General features: G+C 42.7%; 1 protein-coding gene across 1 annotated transcript in view; it reads right to left on the bottom strand.

The window, feature by feature from the left end:
- Positions 1–2,242: 2,242 nt before the first annotated feature.
- Positions 2,243–23,747, bottom strand: part of LOC118362807 (neurexin-3a) — a gene marked incomplete at its 3' end in the record, with an annotated part of 338,958 nt that continues 317,453 nt past the window's right edge. The window contains exon 20 of the mRNA XM_052510632.1: positions 2,243–2,424. Within this exon, the coding sequence (XP_052366592.1) occupies positions 2,243–2,424 (182 nt within the window). The remainder of the gene's footprint in view (positions 2,425–23,747) is intronic.

The raw sequence follows: 23,747 nt of genomic DNA, 5'->3' as shown, positions 1-23,747 counted from the left end.
TTTGGTATGCATGTGTGTGTGTAGATGTGTAATTTGGTATGCATGTGTATGTGTAGATGTGTAATTTGGTATGCATGTGTGTGTGTAGATGTGTTATTTGGTATGCATGTGTGTGTGTAGATGTGTTATTTGGTATGCATGTGTGTGTGTAGATGTGTTATTTGGTATGCATGTGTGTGTGTAGATGTGTAATTTGGTATGCATGTGTGTGTGTAGATGTGTAATTTGGTATGCATGTGTGTGTGTAGATGTGTTATTTGGTATGCATGTGTGTGTGTAGATGTGTAATTTGGTATGCATGTGTGTGTGTAGATGTGTTATTTGGTATGCATGTGTGTGTGTAGATGTGTAATTTGGTATGCATGTGTGTGTGTAGATGTGTAATTTGGTATACATGTATGTGGGTGTGCAGCATATGTGTGTGTGAGTATGTATGTGAATCTAGCATAATTACACAGTGGGTTCCAAAATTATTGACAACCTTGATAAAGATTAGCAATAATGACTGTATAAAATAAATCATTCAAATAGCTATATTGTAAGCAAAACAATAATGGGTATTTTGTTTAAAGCTACAATATGTAACTTGTTGTGCGACCCAACCAAATTCACAGATAAAATGTGAGTTATCGACCTGTCTGTTCTTTTTCTATCTGTGCTATTTCTATGCTTCCCATTCTTACGTTTCATTTTTGCTTCTTTTACTTTCGGTTTTGTACACCAGCTTTACACAGCTGAAAATACAATATTTTTGGTTATGGAAAATATATTTCACAGCGGTTTGGATGGTACTATGATACCCTACACAATTACTGCAAAATTATTGACACCCCTTAGAGTCTTATTTTTAATTTTTTTTTACCATTATTTAACTAGTTTATAAATAAAGTAGTCAAACGTTCCTAGTACGCAATGACTACATCAAGCTTGTGACTCTACAAACTTGTTTAATGCATTTGTAGTTTGTTTTGGTTGTGTTTCAGATTACTTTGTGTCCAATAGAAATAAATGGTAAACAATGTATTGTGTCATTTTGGAGTAATTTTTTATTAGAAATGAGAATATAATATGCTTCTACCATGATTACAGATAATCCTGAATGAATTGTGAATAATAATGAGTGAGAAAGTTACAGAGGGTCAAATATCTTACCCCAAGATTCGCTAACCTCATGCATGTCTTGGGGTATGACCTTTGATCCTCTGTAACCTTCGCACTCATCATTATTCACAATTCATTCAGGATTATCCGTAATCATGGTAGAATCTACATTCATGTAGAAGTGGTAAGAAACATATTATATTCTTATGTACAATAAAACTCCAAAATGACTAAATACATTATTTACCATTAATTTCTATTGGGCACAAAATAATCTGAAACACAACCAAAACAAACTGCAACGTTTCTAGAGTCACAAGCTTGATGCAGTCATGGCAATATGTGACCAAATACTAAACTTTGGATTATTTTATTTACAATAACCTTTAGGGGTGTCAATCATGTTTACCTCTACCTTTATGAAAGAAATATATAGTTATTGTGAAACAAAATATTTTTATCTGAGAAATTGTATTAGTATAAAATAAAATAGCAAAACATTTAGCTGAGTACTTATTTATGCGTGTGTGCAAACTGTGCATATGTGTGTGTGCATGTGTGCGTAAAGCCACTGCCAAGACTAGAAGATCCTTCCGGGGAGAATGAAGGAAATCTAGCATGATGAGATGAGATCAGCACTAACAGGAGGAGAGCCACCGGCGTGCAGACCACTCGCCACACACACACACACACACACACACACACACACACACACACACACACACACACACACACACACACACACACACACACACACACACACACACACACACACACACACACACACACACACACACACACACACACACCCCCACACCTGACGTCACTCTGTGTTACTCATATAACAACATCAAAACACAATAATCTAGAACAGAAAACCACAAAATCATCCACATTATGTGAATTAATCTCCTAGCCACTGTCCTTTTACACGTCAGCTCCTCATCGGATATAACCCAATGCAACTCGTATACAGTGGTAGGGATACATGGTGAGATGATGACAGAGAAAGAGAGAGAGGGAGAGAAAACAAAGCAGGAGAGAGACAGAGAAAAAGAGAGAGAGAGAGAACGAGTGAAAGAACAACAGAGAAACGGACATAGAAATAAAAGATACAGAGCAAGAGTATAGTATAACTTACGATGTGGAGCATGAGATAGTCTCCCAGACCCGGAGCACTGTCTATCCGGACCAAGATGCCATCCTTTAGGGAAGTACTGAACCCTATGGTCAGTCTGTCTGTGCGCGTGCTTGGCCTCTCGTTGGCTGGCCAGTTGAACGTAATGAGGCCTCCTCCTTTCCCAAAGATATAAGTCATCCCAGCTGAGGAGAAATAGGAGAGAAAGAGAGAGAGGCAGAGGATGAACTAAAAGGCTTTGACAGGAGGAATAGTTTTTCAAAGCGAAGTGAGAGTAGGATAATGTGAGCCCATGATCCCACCAAACAATTTTTATTGGAATATGGGGTTGATTATTGATGTTTGTCCTTTGTCCTTTTTTGTAAAGAAAAGAATTTCACCAAAATGTTTGGTGAAGAGATGTTCTTTGCTAAAAAAAATATGAATACACAAACCACACACACTCCAGAAATGATGATACCAGTGAGCTGTGATGTGTGATGTACACAGCCAAATTACTACACAGCGAAGCACGGGAGCAAAACACTGTTCATTTTTATTAACGACAGCAACCATCGCTCCAGCAACCATTTCCCTATCATGACGTTAGAGAAAAACTCTGTAACCACTGGCATTCCATTAAAGTGTTGGGGACCAAGTAGGCCAAAGTCTTTGAAAACATCAATTTTGGGAGGGGGGTGTAAGTTGTCTAGTTCTGCCTCACCTGGTTCCTGAACCCAAGTCTCACGAGAGGTTTCGGAATGACTAATGTTCTCACCTGGGTCAGATAAGTCGTAATTCACCAGCTGATTTTCTCTATCCCAGACCCCATGGGAAATACTGTGACCTATACAAGTTAAATATAATCCCTTCCAACAGGGATTAGCAATAGAGGTTCTGAGGAATGAATTCTCCAGTTCACATGTATTATACATGAAAGAAGAAAGACCCCAGGAGAATGTCTTTAGAGTGGAAATCGAGCAATATTCCAAATGTAATGTGAATTGAGCGAACCCAAACACACAGAGATGTACTCTGTTTCTGTAGTTGTAGAGAAGTTCAAGTAGTTATTGGGGCGAGAGACAGTTCATAGCCATGACTTTTGTGTGTATGCGTGTGTGTGTGTGCTTGTATGTCAGTGTGCGTGTGTGAGTATATGTGTGTGTGGGCATGCTTGTGTGTGCGTGCGTCTTGTGCATGTTTGATGGCATGCATGTGTATATTCTAAGGCTATAAGGACCAGCTGGCTCTACCTCTCCCTCTCTAGTTGTGTGTCAAGTAGAACAGCTGGCCCTCAGTGGGAGCATGGCCACATCACATAAACATTTACATAACATTTGCATTTAAGTCCCAGCATTTGCACTTCAGACAGGCCTACTGTAGAGTACAAACTACACAGGGTACATATACTATTTACAAAGTATCAATGCATCAGAACGCAGTAGGCGTTGCAAATATATCACTCATCTCTTCTCACAGTCCATCATAATCAAGGAAGCTCCTACAATACACCTTCCATGGTCTTATTTGACTTCTGGTGGTTAAATAAGCAGCACCAGGCATGCCTCAGTTCTTCTCTTTCCATTGGGGGATTTGGTTGCCCTGTGATACTGAATAATATATGCAATCATTACTCAATTAATCAATGAAGAACCATTTACTTTCAGAAGTGCCCTTGCAGCCTTGTTGAGGGGTGCTTCAGAGGTTAAGCAATATATACTTTACAGCTGCAAAAGACGAAAGAGAGACCGTTTGATGGAGGCAATATGTTGAACTTTGAGACTGCAGTGTACATGTCAAAACCACAGATCTTCTGTTGATGGCATGGAGCCGATTGATAAAAAATTTGATTCACCTCAAGCGCAACAATTTGACTCAACAAGAACTGCAAATGCTGCTGGGTTTTCACACTAAAACAGTTTCCTGTGTGTATCAAGAATGGTCCACCACCGAAGGACATCCAACTAACTTGACACAACTGTAGCAAGCATTGGCATCAACATTGTACCTTGTAGAGTCTGTGCCCTGACGAATTGAGGCTGTTCTGAGGGCAAAAGGAGGTGCCACTCAATATAAGGAAGGTGTTCCTAATGTTTGGTACACTTAGCTTAGTGTAAAGTACGGTTTTAATAGAAAGTGGTCAAAGGGAGTTACATCCTTTTAGACAGATTGGTAGATGGATAGATAAACCAGCATCAGGTGGCAGCGAAGGAACTTCATAAACCAGATTATAAAATAATAAAAAGTCTGTGGGCTCCATCCGATTAAGACAACACAGCAGGGCCATTTCCCATCCTGCTGCCCAGCAGAAATGCATGATGGGATTGGCCGGAGCCCAGGCCCTGGCGGTGATGGTCTTGCCAGCATTGGGGTGAGACGCTGTGCCAAAGATTATCTATTATATTGAAAAGATAGCCGAGTGACCGCTGTAACAATGGAAATACATGTCCTCAATGATTTTAGGCAGGCGAGATCAGGTGGGACCATTCTAGGCAATGAGAAGGCAGACACGTGCGCGAACAACAGGCACAACTGAGTTGTTTTCTCTAAGTTGCCGGAATGCCACACGCAACCACTTATGTCTGTATATACTTATGTCAGCATAAACATTATGAAACTTCTATTAGATCAAATAAGCCTCCCGTAATTCGGCACTCTCATATAGACCACCACACAAAAACAGGCTTCTCTCACGAGGACATATTTTGGGCGGAGTAAATCCTCTCGTTTCCCCTCTTCCTCTCTGGCTGTACCCTATGACTGGCTGCTCCATGACTGATATACTTATCTTCTGCTCATTAAGAGGAAGTTCAGTCACTGTTTCTAGCGAAATATTCTGCATGAAAGATAGCTGAAAAAGAAGAATGGGTATTTACGGTTTACTACTCGAATGCCAAAATAAACTGATGTGTGACGGTACTCTAATAAACTGACCAAGAATGAAGCGGGAGATATTTTATTGGAATGATTATTATACAGTATTTCACTGACTGAATGAATAAGGTTCTCAAAACCCTTCGTCATGTTTAGAAAAGAGAGTTAGATAACTCCACTCAGAGTTACGCAAGCGGGGATAAAGTGCATTATCAATAATTGAGCTTAGAGTGACTGTGACTCTTGGCGTTCTTATCAGAATCAGAGAGGGGGATTACTTAGACATCTTAAGATGTGTCATACGATGGCAAGACGTCTTTAGAAGATCCACTTCCCGAAGACCAAAAAAATATAAGAGGCAACATCATCGTGAGTTAATTTCAAGTTTCAACAAACTTTTTCAATTAGTTTAAATACACTTTTCTCAAATGACAGCAAGTTGTTTTACCATTCAGACACCGACCTAGACACACGCAGACATTTTAAAACAATTAAAGACCAGAAAAGTGCCTTCCTTTGTGCGTATTGATGAGCATGATGCATTTTCTTCATAATGCTTTCCAGGTATGCGCGTAAATTAATAATGTGGCAGAACGTTAAAAAAAAAAGAGAAGATGGCCTGAACCGCTAACAGCTCCACAAAAGAGGTTCTCTTTTCAACGCGACGATGTGTGCACCTATAATTGAATAATATGGCTTTAAAACTACTAATGGGTATAGTCAGAGAAACCTGACAGGCAATTCAGTTGGGAGACAGCTCTTCGAGAAAAGAAGACAAGACTGATGGTTTGGTTTGAATTTTCATGAACTGATGCAAAGACTGGATAATGGCTTTCTAAGAATTGTTCGAAAAAGAAATGCACCACTTATGGTTTAAATGTAATGTTCTGTGACGATGTGCGCTGAGAGTCGGGAAGCAAGTTCAGGGAGTGTGTGTTTTAATACATAAACACAACACCATACAAAACAAGAAACACTAAATGCACACAGACATGAAACGGAAACAATAACGCCTGGGGAAGGAACCAACTGGAGTGACATATATGGTGAAGGTAATCAGTGAGGTGATGGAGTCCAGGTGAGTCTGATGACACGCAGGTGCGCGTAATGATGGTGAGCAGCCTGGTGACCTAGAGGCCGGAGAGGGAGCACACGACGCGCGGAACCTGCCACAGGACGCCGACCAAAATGACGATCCCGGGGATCAGGAGTGGACCTGTCACCTCTGCTGAGGCGCGGGAAATTTGTCAATCCGGCTGAGACGCAGGAGCATGGCGACGGTACCCCTTCCCCGGCGGTTTCGGCTCCAGCCACAGGACGCCAATCAAAGGGACGATCCCGGGGATCAGGAGCGGAGCGGTTAACCCTGCTGATCCCAGGGATCAGGAGCGGAGCGGTTACCCCTGCTGATCCCAGGGATCAGGAGCGGAGCGGTTAACCCTGCTGATCCCAGGGATCAGGAGCGGAGCGGTTAACCCTGCTGATCCCAGGGATCAGGAGCGGAGCGGTTACCCCTGCTGATGCACGGGAATTTGTCGCCGTCTGGAGCACGGGAACCTGACGAGCCGGTGGAAGCAGGGGAGCCTGGCGATCCGGCGAAGGCATGAAAGCCCGACGAGCGGCTGAGGCAGGGGAGCCTGGCGATCCGGCTGAGGCATGAGAGCCTGACGAGCCAGTGGAGGCAGGGGAGCCTGGTGATCTGTCTGAGGCATGAGAGCCTGTAGCGGCTTCCGGACCCAAAGTCATTCCCACTGAAAAAAAAAATAAACTCCCTGATGCTTCCCTTAGGTGAGGCATTATTCTGTAACGATGTGCACTGAGAGTCGGGAAGCAAGTTCAGGGAGTGCATATTTTAATAAATAAACACAACATAATACAAAACAAGAAACACTAACAGCTCACAGACATGAAACAGAAACAATAACGCCTGGGGAAGGAACCAACGGGAGTGACATATAAAGTGAAGGTAATCAGAGAGGTGATGGAGACCAGGTGAGTCTGAAGACGTGCAGGTGCGCGTAATGATGGTGACAGGTGTGTGCCATAACGAGCAGCCTGGTGACCTAGCGGCCGGAGAGGGAGCACATGTGACCCAGAGCAAAAGCTTTACCACCATCACCCCATACCACATTTGATCAAAACCTGGCATTCGCTTCCAATAAAACCACCATAGTTTTCTTCTCTGTTGAAGGCCATAAGTGTTTACTTACGTCTCAGCATCACCTTTATCCAACCCGGTGGGTTGCCAGTTCAAATCCCGGATGCGACTGGAAATATCTTGTAAATATCAAAGATGCCATTGCCTGTCGTTGTGCCCTTGAGCAAGGAACTTTATCTCCACAACAACAACTCCGGGTGCCCATCACTCTCCTTCTTGGTCAAATAGCCCTCCTTCTTGTTCAAACAGCCCGGAGGTGTGTTGGGTCATTGTCCTGTTTTAAAACAAATAATAGTCTCACTGAGCGCAAACAAGATGGGACGGCATATCACTGGAGAATGCTGTGGTAGCCATGCTGGTTAAGTGTGCCTTGAATTCTAAATAAATCACAGACAGTGTCAACAGCAAAGCACCATCACACCTCCTCCTTCATGCTTCATGGTGGGAACCACACATGTGGAGATCATCCGTTCACCTATTCTGTGTCTCACAAAGAAACCAAAAATCTCAAATTTGGACTCATCTGAGCAAAGGACAGATTTCCACCGGTCAAATGTCCATTGCTCGTGTTTCTTGACACAAGCAACTCTCATCTTCTTATTTGTGTCCTTTGGTAGTGGTTTATTTGCAACAAGTTGAGATGTGTCTGTTACTCTGTGGAGCATTTATTTGGGTTGCAATATGAGGTTGGTAACTAATGAACTTATCCTCTGTAGCAGAAACTCTGGGTCTTCCTTTCCTGTGGCGGTCCTCATGAGAGCCAGTGTCATCATAGCGCTCGATGGTTTTTGAGACTACACTTGAAGAAATATTCCAGATTGACTGACCTTCATGCCTTCAATTAATGATGGACTGTCATTTCTCTTTGCTTATTTGAGCTGTTCTTGCCCTAATATGGACTTTGTATTTTACCAAATAGGGCTATCTTCGGTATACCAACCCTAACTTGTCACAACACAACTGTTTGGCTCAAATGTATGAAGAAGGAAAGAAATTCCACAATTTATCTTTTACCAAGGCACACCTGTTAATTGAAATGCATTCCAGGTGACAACATCATGATGCTGGTTGAGAGAATGCCAATAGTGTACAAAGCTGTCATCAAGACAAAGGGTGGCTACTTGGAAGAATCTCAAATATAAAATATATTTTGATTTGTTTAACACTTTTTTGGTTACTAAATTATTCTATGTGTGTTATTTCATAGATTCATAGATCACTATTATCCTACAATGTATAAAATAGTAAACATTAAGAAAAACCCTAGAATGGGTAGGTGTGTCCAAACATTTGACTGGTACTGTATGTGTATATGTGTGTCTTTCGGAGGGGTTGGGTTAAGAGGAAGTTGAATTTCAGTCGGACCTTATGTGCAATTGACCAATAAAGTGATCTTCATCTCCTCATAGTGATTGAAATTATGTTCCATATTTTTACGAATTAAGGTGTCAATAACTCATGCACAAACACACAAAGCCTGTGTGTCATAGCACACTCGACCTCATGCATGTAAGATGAGAGTGTGTGGTTGTTTGCTTTCATCTATTGAAGATCATATCAGATTCTTTACCATTCTACACGCCGCTCATCTCATATACAACAAACACACACACACACACAGCCATGTACACACACAGATATGCACACAGACAAGTCATCACTTGTATACATACATATGTTCACTAGCCTCCATGGATACACAAAAACACACACACACACTCACACTCCGAAAGACAGACTTTCCAAGACATAGCAATCTGCACACTTGGACACACATGCACACACACAATCCCAGATCTCATACAGTTTCTAAAATGGAAAGCTTTAAGCAGTTCAAGCCCCCCCATGGGATGATCTTGAGAGAGGAGCAGAAGTATTGTGAGAGAGTCGAGGGCTTTGACATCTATCAGCTGAGCAATTGGATTCCAGATCTTCTTAGATAAGAGACTGATTGGAGTGGGAGTTTAGTGGAGAGAGAGAGGGGGGGAGAGATGGAGAGAGAGAGAGAGAGAGCCTGACGAGAGTGCGACAAACATCCATCTCCCCCACCTTCACAAAGCCAACCATTTTGCCATTTATCAGCAGTTAACACGATTACATTAAGACTGATGCATGGAAATTAGGCCAATTAGTTAGATATAAACCCAGCTAAAATCAAAGGGAAACTGAGCGACGAACCATAGAGTGATGCCAAATCAAACGTAAGCTTCCTGTACTATTACCCACTGTTGATCACTGGTATGTAGGTCAGAGCTGTGGTCAATTCTATTTCCTTTCCTTGGAACTCAGCTTGGAAATGTCTTCATAGCAGAGTTGGGGTCAATTCCATTTCAATTCCAGTCAGTGGAATTTAACATGGAGTATTCCTATTGAACTGTAATGCCATTCCCGAGTTCACATGAGGTTACTTTGGATGAATTGGGATGAATGACCCTAACTCTCATTACCAGTCCTGTAGGTGGGTTGATATCACCATGAATAAACAGCAGAGGAACCATCTCTCAGGCACTGATGATTACATATGGCAGTTATGTACTGCTTGTTGTGCACAGCATGTCTCTTCCCGGGAGTTATTCCTCTCCTCCTTCCCCCCTTTTCTGCTGTCATACTGTGACTACAGGGGAGTAACGTTACGGCTCAGAGCGACGGGGAATGAAGATACCGCTCAGAGAGCGAGGGAGGAAAGGGAGGGGAGAGGAGGTGGAGGGGAGAAAGAGGTAGATTGGAGGGGAGGGTACAGCCAAGCAATATCAAAAGTGTCACCGTGTGGTGTAGCATCGCAGCTGGTGAAAATGGGATAAACTGGGGAGGCAGAAGAGAGGAGAGATGGGATTTTGATAGAGCCTGTTTTGTAGACGCCACCTTTAGACCTCAAAAGAACATCATTTTCAAACTTTGCCCACAGTTCTCTGAGGTGTGCTTCCCCACGACCGGGGGGGGGGGCTCTGACGGACCACAGCTACCAAAGTACAGAGACTGACAGAATTAATGAGGAGAGATGACTTACTGTACGCACAAATTGAGGAGGGGGTAAGAATGAGGGGATTATCTAGTGTCCCAGAGAACTTTCCAAGGGACCCGTCTTTCATGTGAAATATATCACCGATATGATGATGAAAACACCATAGTTACAGTATGTATGTCATTCATCACATATATCAAATCAAAGTCAGTTTTGGTATTTGATGTAAGTTAAGTGTGGGAGCCGTGTCTTGCCGACCCACAGAATGCCAGATAGCCTTGTGAAAGACCAGGTTGAGTACCAGACAAAAGGAGTCATTGATACACAACCCTTAGTTGTGATCATTTCTCAGATGGCGTAGTCAGCTTGGGACCGTTTCTATTGTTTACACATTGTGGAGTCCAACAGCTTGCCGGGCCATCTGTAGGAAATGGCTGTGAGGACCGGGGAGACCTGAGGGAGGTTGGCGAGATCGCCGGGCTGCAGTACAATGTGCCATTTCAGCATCTCCTTCATCCAATTGTTTGCAGTTTGTTTGGTTCTTTGGGGACTTACAAAATTGTATTCCTTTTCAAAATAGGGACCATTGAAAAGAGTGATAGCTTACATGCCACATTATGAAAATGCCATGGCGGCAGGTAGCCTAGTGGTTAGAGAGCTGGACTTGTAACCGAAAGGTTGCAAGATCGAATCCTTGAGCTGACAAGGTAAAAATCTGCCCCTGAACAACGCAGTTAACCCACAGTTCCTAGGCTGTCATTGAAAATAAGAATTTGTTCTTAACCGACTTGCCTAGTTAAGTAATGGTAAAATGCCATAAAAAATATACAAAATCTTACGCAATCAGAAAAAAACAATTGAGTATATATTAGGGCAGGCTGTTGCAGTGACCATATTACTGCCACACCAGCAGTCATGAGTCATGACCTCAGTCAAATTCCTGTCACTGTAATCTCCTTTTATGCACTCTGGTCGCTCTTGGCCTGGTACTCCGGGCTCCATTGTCCCTCTAACCACTCTGACATCAATGCAAATACAATTAAAATCACACCAAACACATAATCAAAACAGTCTCATGCTTTAAAAACTCACCTCACTGTAATAGATCAATTTGAAGAAAGAAGTTCAACAACTGGTTGAAGCTGAGTGGAAAACAGGGTCGTTGTGGATGATGTTGGATGAATTCAAAACAACCAGACACATATTACAGCGTATGCTTACGCAATGTTTTGCGCCGTTATACAAACACAGTTTGATAGCCTATTACGCAGGCAGAAAAAACACCCCAAAAACCATAGATTTAGGATGTCTTTGGTACATAAATGATCTAGACTATATTCTAAAAAATGAAACAAATTCTAGTATAGGACTTTGAGTGTGGACTGTATTATGATGCATACTGGATGGTCTGGTAACATTACGCTACGCTCCAAACTTTTTATACATGTGTCTGGGGACTACGGTAGACGATGCTGTTGGTTCATTTACTGTGCATGGCGGTTTACAGAGTTGACCTACAATGACAGTTTGTATTTGATTTTGAATAGCCTAGTAAAAGGGCGTTTTTTTTTTTTTTTTTTTTAATAGGCTGACACAGTACCTTTAGCCACACAATATCTCACCAACGTGCGTTTCCATCTCCTCTTCCTCGTGAGAGGGGCTGTCAACAGTTTAATGAAATATGTTTAGTTGTGCAAACATGTTACTATCGATGTTCCCGAACAGATTTCACTTGGTTTACCAAATGAGGCACTGGGTAGCTGCAAGAACAGCGTTAGAGAGCTCATGACATAGAGAGTTTGGGCGGAATATCACCTATCGCGAAGAAAAGGCTGAATGCTCCTGAAACAGTGGTAGATGCGTGGAATGAAATACGTCTTCTTATAAGGCCAGACATTTCTATATGCAATCCCGTTTGAAAGCAGAGTTTTGATGTTTGCCACTAAAATGAGGAGGACCCTAGCATATTTATTTCTCAGCTGCTTATATTAAGCACATGCTCTGTTTCTGCATGATTTAAAAACTAACCAAGGGAACGCAGCCTCTATTCGCTATTCGAGTGCATTTCTTTTTTTTTTTTTTACCCTGCCCTTGTTCCTGTCCATTTGATAATGGTCCATTCCAAATCGTAACTACTTTTACATATCAGTAAAATGTCAGATTAAATTGAGAATAAATAGTCTGATGGGTGAAAATATGATCACTTAATGAGAGAACAGCGTGTGCAGCCTGAGGCAAGGAACAGAGCGCAAGCTTTCAATTGCCCATAGTGGCATCATGCAGGCCAAATACAGTATGTTTTGATTTCTAAGACATTATGAGGTTTGGCTCATTCACAACTAAAGTTGCCAAATAACTCTAAATCTAGCTCATAGGACCTGTTTCAAATGATTACTTTTACACTCAACATAGCCCTTTCATATTGTATCCAACTCGTTCTGGAATAGGAGAAATATATTTTCTATTTTATTCAGCTTATATTCTTATTACTATGAAATCATATAATATAATGGCTCGAGACTTCTAAGTATTTTTGGTCTGCTAAATGAACTAGCCTACAGCCTATAGCAATGGCGCATAGCCAAATAACATACAGTATCCGAGCCCGAGGGTTTGATAATCACATGCACAGGGTTGCAGGTGTGATTGCAGTGTACAGTGAAAATCCAAAATGCAGGACTACATTTTAACAAATTATGAAAATGGTAATAAAAAAATAAATAAAAGAAACAGAAATAGCACTAAATACATAATGCCAACTTTGGCAGTGATGACTAAATAACAGCTGTGGCTGACACATATTCTGTTCTTCTGAAATAAATGTTATTCATATCATAATGTTTATTTAGACCTGCCTAAACTAAATAATGGATTTATTGTGAGGGTGTATACTAAATTGATTTCTTAAACTTTTTTATGTAGCTGTTCCAAAGTGGCTTGTATGCGTGGAAGCCTGGAGATGCTAAACGTGTTTATGTTAATTAACGGTCAATTACCGTGAGACCGGCAATCATTTGCATGACAATACCCCGCTGACAACATTTCACAGCTCTAAATAATCTGTCTGCACAAATATGACATTTGGCAAGTGTACTGTGCATTCGAAATCACACACGTGTTTGCACAGATGTAGGATACGCCTTCAGACTACAGGTAATGAGATCAAACAGTCTTGAGGGTAGAACGACATCAGGGGCCACAGGAATCATTGCTACAGCTCGCCCCGCCATCTGCACAAGACAGCTTCTATGACAGAGGAGTCAATTGGCCGGGGGTGGTTGGCCTGATAGCTGGGCCACAGTCAGAGCACAATGTGCCATTTCAGTGGATTCTCAGTCCGCAGGCAGGCAGCGAGGCTACCCTGGGACAGCATAACTGCTGCTGTCATGGCTTCCCTGCGTCTGCGTGGCCAATCAACAATAGGTGGTTTGTAATGGACCGTGGCCTGCCTTGAAGTCCCTTCAAAAGCAGCTGGAACCAGTTTGCTCGGTGTGTGAGCGACTGTCAGCAATTCCACTGCAGGAAATGCAGTAGTTGAGTCTCTGATGTTCACTAAGGTAGCCTACTGTGATCGCAAAGACAGACATATGAGGTGTAGTGGATGTATTAATACCATAGACATAACTGCTGGTAAAGTTGACTGCTGATCAGATACTGCAAGTAAACTCCAAAGACTAGTGGATGCTTTAGAGAGGTTGTTAATGAGTATCTCTCTATTCAGTGGCTTTTGAAGGTGGGATGTTGGACAGAGGAATGAGATGGGTGGATTCTAGTATTGGTACAGTACCTACCCCCCACCACCAGCCCTTTCAATGTAAAGGACTTTGAGCGGTTGGACAAATAATATGTGATCCAGTAACAGAGATGGGGAGCAGAGTGACATGGTCGGAGCACTTTGGGATAGTTCACGGATCACCGTAAGGTTCAATCCCATCACCACGGAAACAAGAGTTTCAGGGAAGGTCAGAGTTCCGAGTGTTCTGAGTTGACGCAAGATTCCCTTCCTTTCAGAGGGAGCCTTCAAACGGAAAATTATTTTCCGGTGAAGAGGATGGTGGGAAAGGAGGGATCATTTATGAGGGGAGATATGAACTGGTGATCTGGTGAAGTCGCCCACGTCTCACAGGCAACTGACAGAGGAAAGGCTTTGCGCTGCGGAGACTGGACAGCACGAGAACAGAGAGAGAGAGGTGAAAAGGGAGAAAGATGGAGAGGTTGGATAGAAAAGCAAGCAACACTTTGAGACTCATCTCTGCATCACCATCCAATAATGTTCAAGCGCAGTCGACCCGTGTGAAAAGGAAACGTTACTGCATGTTGGCTAATCGAACCTGTTTGAAGATGTCTAGTTTATATTTGGTCTGTGACAGTTGAACTTTTACACTAATCGCCACAATCACTGCTAGAAAAATAAAACCATTTCCACTTGTATTAAAAGTGGCCAAATCACTTAAACCTAGCTTTCGGCTTAAATGTATTCCCTCTTAGGAAAGACTTCAAACACCTGGCGGGGAATCACGCCATTAGCATTTCCGTGGCACCGCTAGGCCGACACCCCATCGCAGTGTGACACTGATTGTTCACCCCAGATAATTGGCCATTACTTCTACTTTTGTGCTCGTATTCCCGCCTGTGATTTGATAAGGTTATATCAAGACAAATAGCACAATTTTACAGGGAGCCATTTCGCCAAAAAAAAATGTACTCGAGCTGGGGTTCATTTTTTCTCCCTCCCTCTAAACCGTGTCCATTTTAAGCGTTCGGTAATGAAATAAAAACGGATTTAACATTCTGCAGGCTCTTAAAAATGGGATTTATTTCATCTGATTGTATCAGAGGGGACCAATAATGGCTGATATCACACTGTGATAATATCGCAAATGTTTTCCAATTTGTTTCAATAGGAATAATCTGTGTTTTGAATTCCCTCCCTCTACAAGTCTTGTTCGTTATTTTTCTCAAAGACAAAACATCGCAACGGCATATCAGACAAGGCGATAACCTCGTCCACAGAGGGGACTTTCTGTCTGAGATGTCGACAGCTATAAAGAGATGGATCTTGGCATTTAATGTAATCTGGAGTATTAGTAATGTGTGACTTAATGGTCGTTGTCTCCTGGCCTTTGTGGCCTCGCTCTGTAATGTAACATAAATCCTCATTAGAGAGAGCCTTTCCGGGTGTATTAGGGCCTCACACTCACAGATGACTTTCTTGGTCGCTGTCAGCAGCTTTCTTACCCAGTTTGTGTAGAAAGTGTTGTGTGTATGTGGGAGGACTTGATGTGTTGTCTGGTCAGCAGCCTGACCTCTCTGTATGTCTCTCATGTAAACTGTCAGGCTGTGTGGAGAGATGAAAAGGGTTCAGCCATGATGAGGCTGTGTATAAATGCTTTTTTGTATCTGATGAGGACTGCAAATTCTGAAATACTGAACCTGAGACAATGGACTCTCTGTTTTAGGGCAAATTTCTTGCCATGAAATGATTAATTGATCCAACTTGCTTTGGAGAGCTTTCAGTCCAAATGTAAGGCCAATCATGTCACTTTCGAAAATATGGATCACAAAGGGAGAAGAAACTATTGATCTGTAGACTGTAAGCTATGTTGGTTGTCGTCACTTCAATAGGAATATAATTTATGGAAAAACTAACTGGGGTAGTGAGAGGGAGAATGAAAGAGAGTGAAGGCGAGAGAGAGAGAGAGAGAGAGAGAGAGAGAGAGAGAGAGAGAGAGAGAGAGAGAGAGAGAGAGAGAGAGAGAGAGAGAGAGAGAGAGAGAGAGAGAGAGAGAGAGAGAGAGAGAGAGAGGAAAAACAAGCGAGAGGAAAAGCAAGAGAGAGACACAATGAGGGAGAGGAGCAAAAGAGGGACAGATTTAGAGAGAAAGTGAGAGATAAAGACATAGAGGGACTGCTGAGGAGTGAGGGGTAGAGAGAGGAAAAACGGAGATATTTGACAATGCAGATCTAATCCTTCTACAGTATGAGTCATACAGACTAGTGTACTGGACCCTCTCTCTCTCTGACTCAACATGGATCAGAGGGTCTGTGTAAATCCATCTGATGTTCATCGGATCTAACATGAGATGCCGCTCCTCTTCTCACTTGTCTTCCTATATGGTGTGTGTAAGATGGAACTCCTATTGTGTGCCATGACACCACAGTACCACAACTGTTCCAGATATTTTTAACCCCTTTCTCTTGAAATGCACCATTATACAATACAGACCAGGTGCAGGTTAAGTCAGGGATGTTGCATTGAAACTAATGAACAGTGTTTGTGTGTCCTAGGATGCTCACCGGTGGCTCCTGCTAACTGTTAACCCTTTGCACACACGTGCACTCACACCCACAAGCAGTTACTCACACGTCAGCTTTTTTTCAACCTGGTGTAAAGAATATTGGAGAGAAAGAAAATAGAGAGGGAAGGGGGAGAGAGAAAAAGGTAAAGCAGAAAGATTGAGAAAGAGAGAGAGAGTGAGAAGGCAGGCCAGAGGTAATGTGGTGTGTTAGCCCCTGATAGTGCTGGTCTTTGTTTGGCCTCCGCTCTCCTCAACAACAATGACTACTGCCGCAGTGGATGAGCACACCTGTGTGTGTGTGTGTGTGTGTGTGTGTGTGTGTGTGTGTGTGTGTGTGTGTGTGTGTGTGTGTGTGTGTGTGTGTGTGTGTGTGTGTGTGTGTGTGTGTGTGTGTGTGTGTGTGTGTGTGTGTGTGTGTGTGTGTGTGAGCGCGTGCGTGTGGGTGCACGTGCGTGTACAATGCGCATTTGTGTGAGTCTTTTCTGTTCCTCTCTTGCTCTCTCTCGCTCTTCCCCCACTCTCCTGCTCTCTCTCTCTTTTCCCCCACTCTCTTGCTCTTCCCTCTCTTCTGTGTGAAATAAGTCACTCTGCTAAACCTCTTTCCCTTTGAAGATGTGTTTAGAAGAAAGGGATGAGAAATTAAAGAAAGGAGGAATGGCACATGAAAGGAGGAAAAACAGTTTTGCACTGGCAATTCATCCGGGGGGAAAACTGCAGGCAGTGCTTTGGACTGTGAATAAAACATTGACTATATGACACAAGTCTTCTCGGGACAGAGGCAGACGGCAGCAAACAAACACGAGCACTGTGATTAGTTCTGCTCATCCTTCTGCTTGGGAGCGAGCCTGATTTGACACAGACAGTTGGGAGTGTAAAGGAGTGTTTTATTTGGGGGAACACTGCGTTCTCAGTGAAATGTATGTGCGAACTACACACACCGTTTTGTTAAATTTGAAATGCTTCAAATCCTGGTATAGAGGTCCTGCTTGGCCCCAGCGCTACCCTCTGTGGCGCCTTGCGGTTGGATGCCGAGCAGTTACCATACCAAGCAGTGATGCAACCGGTCAGTATGCTCTCGATGGTGCAGCTAGAGAACATTTTGAGCATCTGAGGGGGAATAGGTGTTGTCATGCCCTCTTCACGACTGTCTTGGTGTGTTTGGACCATGATAGTTTGTTGGTGATGTGGACACCAAGGAACTTGAGGCCCTCAACCTGCGTCACTACAGCCCCGTCGATGAGAATGGGGGCGTGCTTGGTCCTCCTTTACCTGTAGTCCACAATCATCTCCTTTGTCTTGCTCACGTTGAGGGAGAGGATGTTGTCCAGGCACCACACTGCCAGGTCTCTGACCTCCTGCCCATAAGCTGTCTCATTGTTGTCTGTGATCAGGCCTACCACTGTTGTGTCGTCAGCAAACTTAATGATGGTGTTGGAGTCGTGCGTGGCCACACAGTCGTGGGCGAACAGGGAGTACAGGAGGGAAATAAGCACACATCCCTGAGGGGCCCCATGTTGAGGATCAGCGTGGCGGATGTGTTGTTACCTTCCCTTACCACCTGGGGGTGGCCTGGCAGGAAGTCCAGGATCCAGTTGTAGATGGAAGTGTTTAGTCCCAGGATATTTAGCACAATGATGAGCTTTGAGGGCACTATGGTGTTGACCGCTGAGCTGTAGTCAACGAACAGCATTCTCACGTAGGTGTTACTTATGTCGAGGTGGGAAGGGACAGTAGGGGAGATTGCGTCATCTCTGGATCTGTTGGAGTGGTATGTAAATTGTTGTGGGTCTCGTGTTTCTGGAATGATGGTGTTGATGTGAACCATGACCAGCCTTTCAGAGCACTTCATGGCTACAGACGTGAGTGCTCCAGGGTGGTAGTCATTTAAGCAGGTTACCTTGGCGTTCTTCAGCACATGGTCTATAGTGGTCTGCTTGAAACATGTAAGTATCACAAACTCGGCCAGGGAGAGGTTGAAAATGTCAGCGCATGCTCTGAGTATGTGTACTGGTAATTTGTCTGGTCCTGTGGCCTTGTGAATGTTGACCTGTTTAAAGGTCTTACTCACATTGGCTACGGAGAGTGTGATTAGACAGTCGTACGGAACAGCTGGTGCTCTCATGCATCGTTCAGTGTTGCTTGCCTCGAAGCGAGCATAGAAGTAATTTAGCTTGTCTGGTAGACTTGCATCACTGGGCAGCTCGCGGGCTGGGTTTCCCTTTGTAATCTGTTATAGTTTGCAAGCCCTGCCACATCCGACGAACGTCAGAGCCTGTGTAGTAGGAGTCAATCTGTGTTGACGCTTTGCCTGTTTGCCAAAAACCACTGTGTATTTTCATGAAATAAAAGGACCGATATGGACATGTTAATAGTTAACAGGTATGCTGTTTATACAGCAGTGTGTATATTTGTGTGTGTGTGTGTGCCTGTATTTGTCCCTCGGGGTACGACTAGCTGTCTGTGTTCACCGCAGTGGTGGCAGGACTGATTTTACACCTGGTTGGGCGAGTGTGTGTTTGTGTGTGACGGGGTTGATTTCATAGCTGGTTGGACGTGTCTCTGGCGGTCAGAAGGCCTAACTAGAACACGACAGACATGCAGAAACGCTGCCTGAGAGAAGTCAGAAAAGGACGGACAATTCATGGATGGCCACACACATCTAAATTATCTTCTATAGGTGCTCGACGAGCTGTCATGTTTTAGTGTGCTGGGGTTACAAAGAACATGTTTCTCATTGCATGCTACATCAACCATGAATACACACTTTTACGAAGTAATTATGATCTGCAAAAGAGGGGACTAGGGAATTAATTATGATTACAGTAACAATTCAATATCTTAAATGTTCAATTGCTTAATCAGATTTGGTGTTTGGCCCCTATTTGAATTATAATCCTACTTATACTGCGATTTGAATTCAACTGATACCAAATGGATTTAAATGATTTAAATGAACAGATAATAAATATCTCCAATGCCATAGAGTTATTTTAGTCAAATCTCATCATCTACTGCAGCTAGATATTGCCTTAGAAGTATTGTGCTGAGATGGCTTAAATTACTATAACGCAACTCTTTTTTTATAATGGTTCTCAATGAGAGCTAATGCAATATATCACTACAGTTCAACTAGACTGGAAAATCTAAATCAAATCAATAAAAAAAAAAAAAGAATAACAAAGCAATATTTATTTAAGCAAGTCAGTTAAGAACAAATTCTTATTTTCAATGACAGCCTAGGAACAGTGGGATAACTGCCTTGTTCAGGGGCAGAATGACAGATGTTTAACTTGTCAGCTCGGGGATTCGATCTAGCAACCTTTCAGTTACTGGCCCAACACTCTAACCACTAGGCTACCTGCCACCCTATACAAGGAGTACGGTGGTGAGTCAATGTGCAGTCAAAGTACACAAGACATGAACAAAACACGTCTTCACTGCTACGCCATCTTGGCAACCAGTATAGATAATAAACAGAGTAGCAGCAGTGTTGGTATTTGAGGTAATATGTACATGTAGGTAGAGTTAAAAGTGACTAGGCAACCAGTATAGATAATAAACAGAGTAGCAGCAGTATTAGTGGAGAGTGTGAAAGTGAATGTGTGTGTGTGTGTTTGTTTGTTTGTTTGTTTGTTTGTTTGTTTGTTAGAGTGTCAGTGTAAGAATGTGTGAGTGTGTGAATCCAGTGTTATCCCCAGAGCCTTCACCCAAATTTCAACAATGAATATTCAAACCAAGCAAAACTACTAGACCAAACATGTCTCCATTGGATGCAAGATGAGGAAGTGAAGTAGCTAATTTGTTGTGTTTGGTTTCTTAATAGAACAGACTACCCACCAAAGCATGTTAATTAGTACTGGAAGTCCATGTGCACATAAACGCTTAGAATTGCACACGCACACTTACAAACACACACACACACACACAATGAACAAAGTTATACACACTGGGGCAGATGTGAAAAGAGGTGCAAGGAAAATGATATATATAGAGAAAGAGGCTGACAGAGAAAAAAACACATGAAGTATGGTTCTTCTCAACAGCACCTTGTGCACTCATGTTGAAAACTCACATTTATTCAATTCACTTGGATATATGACATCCTTCACACGGCCCACCTGAACTGAATAAGTCAGTTATGGGTATGCTGCTCCATCCATCTCCCATCGCTGTGTCTGTGTGTGTATGTGCATGCCCCATTGCAGCAATAACTAATAGTTTCTCACAGTATGTGACTGAATCATGGCTCCTCGGAACTAGGGCGTGAGGGAAGGAGGAAGGGAGAGTGACAGTAAGACAATGAGACAGAGGAACAGACAAGGTGAAAGAGAGAAGAGGGCAGGAGAGAGGTGATGGATCAAGAGAGGGAGAATGTGCGTGTGTAGGAGAGAGGAAGACACAGAGGTTGATGCAAAAATGGAGAAAATAGAGCTGGAAAGAGGCCACTAAGGGAAGGAGAAAGAAATCATCAATAGTATGTTTATTTACTTTTGCCTGAAATTGTGCAGTCTAGTTTCTCAGAGTTCTAGATGTGCCGGTACATGATGTGATCTCAAGCCCTAACAAGGACACAGGAATGTATCACAGAGCATATAATGATTTCAGCCACATCAATAGGAACTAAAGACATACAGCAAAACAATGTGTGTACGGTTGAGTGTGCCAGTGGACACATCAGCTCAATCAGCAGTGAACAGTTCAACTGTCAGTATGATTTGTAACTGGCCAAAAACAAAGACACTGCTAGCTGAGAATCTGTAAACCAGTAAACCTAACGTAAATCAGTAAACCTAACATCTACAGTTGAATTCGGAAGTTTACATGCACCTTAGCCAAGTACATTTAAACTCCGTTTTTCACAATTCCTGACATTTAATCCTAATAAAAATTCCTTGTCTTAGGTCAGTTAGAATCACCAATTTATTTTAAGAATGTGAAATGTGAGAATAATAGTAGAGAGGATGATTTATTTCTGTCTTTAATTTCTTTCATCACATTCCCAGGGGTGCATCTAAATCTTTTAGGGGGGTGAGAAGGATCAGAAGTTTACATACACTCAATTTCAATTAGTATTTGGTAGCATTGCCTTTAAAATGTTTACCTTGGGTCAAATGTCTAGGGTAGCCTTCCACAAGCTTCCCACAATAAGTTGGGTGAATTTTAGCCCATTCCTCCTGACAGAGCTGGTGGAACTGAGTCGGGTTTGTAAGGCCTCCTTGCTTGCACACGCTTTCTCAGTTCTGCCCACGCATTTTCTATAGGATTAAGGTCAGGGTTTTGTGATGGCCACTTGACTACTGTGTTGTCCTTAAGCCATTTTGCCAACATTTTGGAAGTATGCTCATTGTCCATTTGGAAGACCCATTTATGACCAAGCTTTAACTTCCTGACTGATGTCTTGAGATGTTGATTCAATATATCCACATAATTTTCCACCCTCATGATGCCATCTATTTTGTGAAGTGCACCAGTCTCTCCTGCAGCAAAGCACCCCCATAACATGATGCTGCCACCTCCGTGCTTCACGGTTGGTTTTCTTCGACTTGCAAGCCTCCCCCTTTTGCCTCCAAACATAACGATGGTCATTATGACTGAACAGTTGTATTTTTATTTCATCAGATCAGAGAAACTTTCTCCAAAAAGTACAATCTTTGTCCCCATGCTTTTTTATGGCGGTTTTGGAGCAGTGGCTTCTTCCTTGCCGAGAAGCCTTTAAGGTTATGTCGATATAGGACTAGTTTTACTGTGGATATAGATACATTTGTGCTTGTTTCATTCACAAGGTTCTTTGCTGTTGTTCTGGGATTGATTTGCACTTTTCGCACCAAAGAACGTTAATCTCTAGGAGAGAGAACGCGTCTCCTTCCTGAGCGGTATGACGGCTGCGTGGTCCCATGGTGTTTATACCTGCGTACTATTGTTTGTATAGATGAACGTGGTACCTTCAGGCGTTTGGAAATTGCTCCCGAGGATGAACCAGATTTGTGGATGTTGACAATTTTCCTTCTGAGGTCTTGGCTGATTTATTTTCATTTTCTCATGATGTCAAGCAAAGAGGCACTGAGTTTGAAGGTAGGCCTTGAAATACATCCACAGGTACACCACCAATTGACTCAAATGATGTCCATTAGCCTATCGGAAGCTTCTAAAGCCATGACATCATTTTCTGGAATTTTCCAAGCTGTTTAAAGGCACAGTCAACTTAATGTATGTAAACTTCTGACCCACTGGAATTGTGATACAGTGAATTATAAGTGAAATAATCTGTCTGTAAACAATATGCTTGTGTCATGCACAAAGTAGATGTCCTAACCGAATTGCCAAAACTATAATTTATTAACAAGAAATTTGTGGAGTGGTTGAAAAACGAGTTTAATTGACTCCAACCTAAGTGTTTGTAAACTTCTGACTTCAACTGTAGTATGCATAAAAGAAAAGCCTAAAACTAGATCCCCTACATACTGGTCTGGGGAGGTTCTATTCTGCACTGATCAACCGATCCAGAAAATGTGGAGGAGGAATTAAGATGGCTAGAGAGGGAGCAAGCAAGAACATTTCAGATACTATGACAGAAAAAGACAGAAAAAATAAGCTAAACAGCAAGTCCCTATAAGGAACACAGAAAAACCGAAAACAAGAATAATGAGAAATGTAAAATTTAACATGGTTCCAAGCCTCACGTTGCCCCACCTGGAGTCATGCGGGCTTGTAGATAAGCCTGGCATGGAGCAAGGAAAGCACATCAAACGCACCAACAAAGCACCATGCCTCCTTTGTCCCAGTGTCCATTGTGCTAATCAATGCAGCCCAGCCTTTCTCCCACACCTTAGCCCAGCACAACACCTTTGTTTCCCTGCTGAGAAGATCAATGCAAGCACACAGAGTCGCTCAAGGGACCTAATACAACCAGATTAGATAGTGTTTAAGGGATTTTTTCCCCCCAAGAGAAATCATTATTATTTTGTGATTTTCTGCTCGTGCGAATGGGGAGTTAGAACACAGCAGGTCAGACTGTGCAGGGAAGCAGGATGTTCTGTTCTTATCTGTGTGGGTGCAGTGTGCGTAACATTAAAGACTGCCCCTGTCCCATACCCACTCAATGTCGTAATATGATCATAATATGGTTGTTAAGCAGACAACTTTCATCCATAGAGAGTAACAGGACGTACATACAATACAGTCGCTAGTGAAAGTCTACACACGCCTTGCACAGTGTTCACAATTTGCTGCCTTAAA

The sequence above is a fragment of the Oncorhynchus keta genome, unplaced genomic scaffold (genome assembly GCF_023373465.1).
Source record: "Oncorhynchus keta strain PuntledgeMale-10-30-2019 unplaced genomic scaffold, Oket_V2 Un_contig_5916_pilon_pilon, whole genome shotgun sequence".
In the NCBI taxonomy this organism is placed as follows: domain Eukaryota; kingdom Metazoa; phylum Chordata; class Actinopteri; order Salmoniformes; family Salmonidae; genus Oncorhynchus; species Oncorhynchus keta.
Note: the sequence above shows the minus strand (reverse complement) of the source record. Positions and strands in the feature narration are given on the sequence as shown.